The sequence below is a fragment of the Alnus glutinosa genome, chromosome 2, assembly GCF_958979055.1.
Source record: "Alnus glutinosa chromosome 2, dhAlnGlut1.1, whole genome shotgun sequence".
Classification (NCBI taxonomy): Eukaryota; Viridiplantae; Streptophyta; class Magnoliopsida; order Fagales; family Betulaceae; genus Alnus; species Alnus glutinosa.
The window spans coordinates 39017681-39021185 of record NC_084887.1 but is presented as its reverse complement, the minus strand read 5'-3'; the positions used below and the strand labels follow the sequence as shown (position 1 = coordinate 39021185).

The 3505-nt window shown below is 36.1% G+C and overlaps 1 protein-coding gene across 1 annotated transcript; it reads right to left on the bottom strand.

The window, feature by feature from the left end:
- Positions 1-1305: 1305 nt before the first annotated feature.
- On the bottom strand, positions 1306-3208 carry LOC133861166 (ethylene-responsive transcription factor ERF113-like). The gene is made up of 2 exons (XM_062296889.1): positions 2697-3208; positions 1306-2094 (listed from the first exon to the last, which is right to left on the bottom strand). Exons 1-2 carry the CDS (start codon positions 2917-2919, stop codon positions 1541-1543), a joined length of 777 nt encoding a protein of 258 aa, XP_062152873.1. The 5' UTR covers positions 2920-3208; the 3' UTR covers positions 1306-1540.
- Between the last annotated feature and the right edge of the window lie 297 nt (positions 3209-3505).

Genomic DNA, 3505 nt, shown 5'->3' with positions numbered 1-3505 from the left:
CGGCTAATTGATAATTCATTATTACTGCTTGAATGGTTTGTGCTTTTACTTGAGAGTTGAGACTGATTACTTCCAGGTGCATGAAACCGAATCGGAGCAATAGCCGCAAATATTGACGTACCACACAAAGCAGAATTTTCTGCTTTCAAGGAAGTGCGCAATGGCAACTAGCCCTGGCCCCTAGGTCCTACCTACCGCCTATATACGCATCCCACGCTGCACGCTTGAATGGCGCCCAAAATACAAGAAGACGCTGTCACGTCCTCTATCTGCTCACACCCACAGTAAAAAATTGTATATATTAATAGCACTCTCTAGCTCTTTCCCATCCCTGTTTATTCTTTTTTCACTTTTACTATGATCATTCCTTACTCTTCAGTTTGTCCATCAATTTCTTTTTTCTAAAAATAAAAAAAAAATTGGGAAGCTGATAAGTTGTCCAAGGCTCTAAGCAACTTAATTTGTTAGAATAAAATTTCTGGGTGGCCGTTAAAGGATAACGAGAATTCTTATTATTAAGTTATTCGAATTTCATAAAAAAAAAATAAAAAAAATCAGATAGTTTAAAAGAGTAGAACGATGTACGATGTAAAGCTTACTCATGATCGGTGGGCTTTACAATCATTTCACTAAAGCTGTCAAATTTTCTGTAAAAATTAATGACAATCTCACTTCAAAAAAAAAAAAAATTAATCACAGTCTAATAACAAGAATCTCAACCTTTTAAGTCAGGAAACTATAACATTGACTAACCACTACTGGGTTCATAAATTATACTTTAATTTAATTGGATGCATTAGGACTAGAAGTTGGACCAACGTTTATTTCATGAATATATATAACCCTATATAATTATGATGTGCCTAATTGAAACCACGGCCAATATATATATATTAATTGAAGTTGGATGGTCATGGCCGGTTTTACTTTAATTTTTGCATATGGTATAGCTACACGTACGCCATATATACCACTATTTCAACAGTAGCTTACGTTTACTAAAATATGCCATTACCGTACCATTGTCGCTATGGACAGATTATTAATATATTGAGTAATGCTACACATCATCCCCTTGTCCTCCTTTTATCCTCCTAAAATTGATGTGACTCTTAAAATTATCATTGGATCAAAATCTAATAGTGATCTATCATAAATTCAATGATGATTTTAAGAGCCACATCAATTTTGGGAGGACAAAAAGAGGACAAGGGGATGATACGTAGCATTTCTCTAATATATTTGTCAAATATCAACAACCAGAAGCGGCATAAAAAGTAAAAGAGACGTGCTCTTGCAAACTAATTGATGCAAATTAATCCTTATTCAATTCAACAAAGCCTCCGCCCAAATTAGAAATTAGAATAATATCCATTCAGAAACAAATCCAATACATATATATATATATATATATATGCAGACTTCCCTCACATGCAACCATATTACATCCTTATTACTTTTTAAAAATGCAGAAAAATTGTTCCCTCGATCTCTGAATATGAATAATTGTCCGAATTGAAGGTATAGCCTATAAAGCTTGCTATTTATTATTTTCAGAATCCCTCCCCTGTTGGGAGAAATGAGAGCTCGAGGAGTAGTTTCCCATCTGTGAGTTTAGAATATTTTCTGGTTGTACTTGGCATACTGAAGAAGAAGAAGTTGATGAAGACATATTTAAACGTCCATGGTCGTCATGAAGACCCGAGACAGCATAGCGTAACTCGTTATCATCACTACTATAAAGGAGCTGTGCATATTGTAAAAGGTTTGGGAATATTGCTTCAGTTGGCAAAGGATGATTATCAAGAAGTGGTGGGGGTGGCGGAGAATGAGGATCAGGAGCGCCAGGAGACTGTGAGTTGTTGGAAAAACTCGGCGGCACAATGGGTGAACCTTGAATGCGTTCAGGAAAGTTGAGTTTAGCTTTTGTGCCCTTGATTTCTAAAGCTGCTGCATCATAAGCGGCAGCTGCAGCCTCAGCCGTCTCGAATGTTCCCAGCCAAACTCGGGCTGCCTTTTTTGGATCACGGATTTCAGCTGCCCACTTGCCCCATGGTCTCTGCCTAACGCCTCTATAATGCCTTCTTACGTTCCCTACAAAAAGGCCTTAATTTGTTTAGTCAAGTTTAACACATTGTGTGTCACGACCAACAGTCAAATTATGGGGTCTGCATAAAATTTTTGGTAGGGGCCAGTAGAGAGATTGCAGTCATGTGTTCAATCTCCTAATGATATCTTACTAGAAAGTGTGCAAATTTGCATATATGGATGATATTGAGGCATTTATATAGATATATATATATATCTATCTTAAAATATTTCCCAAAAAGGAAAATTCATCTTGATTTCTGAGAAATTAACATAAATAGAATATTTGGCGTTGGAATAATTAGGCGGGCTAATGGTAACTAATTAAGTTGCTTACCTGTTAGATTGAAATTTCTATTCTAATACCATGCTTATCCTAAATGTTTAAACTAATAGAAATAAATAAATTTAATCATTTAATCATATTAAATATTTTAACGGCTTCGATCAGCCAAAACCAAGAGTCGATCCCATGACTACAATCAATGTTGAAGGCATGAGAGATTATATATATTATATATAAGATATATATAGCAGTCATGCTTAATTAGAGAAAAAAATAATTTGATTACGTGCAGTATAAAGTTAGGAAGATAATATTAACTCACGTAATTGACTATGAATAGGTTTAGATGAGGCAGGCTCCGTCATGGTCGACACTGACCCAGCTTGCACCTGCGCTGGGCTGCTGTCCCCAGTGCCAATAACATGCGCAAAGGCTGCAGGAACTATGGCGCCTGAGATATCTCCGGATGATGAATATACAGAGAAGAGATGACCTTCCTTCTTCTCTTCTAATACATCAGAAGGAAGAGATCGATCTCTTGCCATGCCTTCGATCCACCTTGACCTTGCCTTGTTAACCTCTGTCTGGCTTAGTTTTGGGCTCCAAGCTGATTGATTAGTTTCTGCCAATTAACTATATATGGCTTGAAACCGTATCAAAATGCAGATCTAAAGCTTATGATGAAGATCAATAAAATCAAGAAAAAGAACAGAAAAGACTGTTGTTGGTGATCATGTTTAGGAAGAATTGAAAAAGAAAAGTGAAAGAAAATAGGAGATGAAGAAAAAGGAGAAGACAAAATATATAGTTGCTTGTAGGGTTTTCCTTGCTGCACGTTAAAGTCAGGTTTTATTTGTCTCTTGGAGGTGCCAGCAAGATCAAGTGGAAATATTTAGATTTTTGCAAATGAGGGAAAAGATTGTCTACGAGACAGTGTAGTTTAGGAAGGCTACACTGCCACTTCTAGACCTTTAATGTGGGACTTCATTGCCAAGGGCCTCCATACATACTTCTAGACCTTTACATGTACTTCATCAAATGTCCAACAAAAAATGAAGTGGCTTTTAAAATTATTATTGGGCGTGTGATTGAACAAATGATAATTTTGATCAAATTGTAATTTTAAAAGTT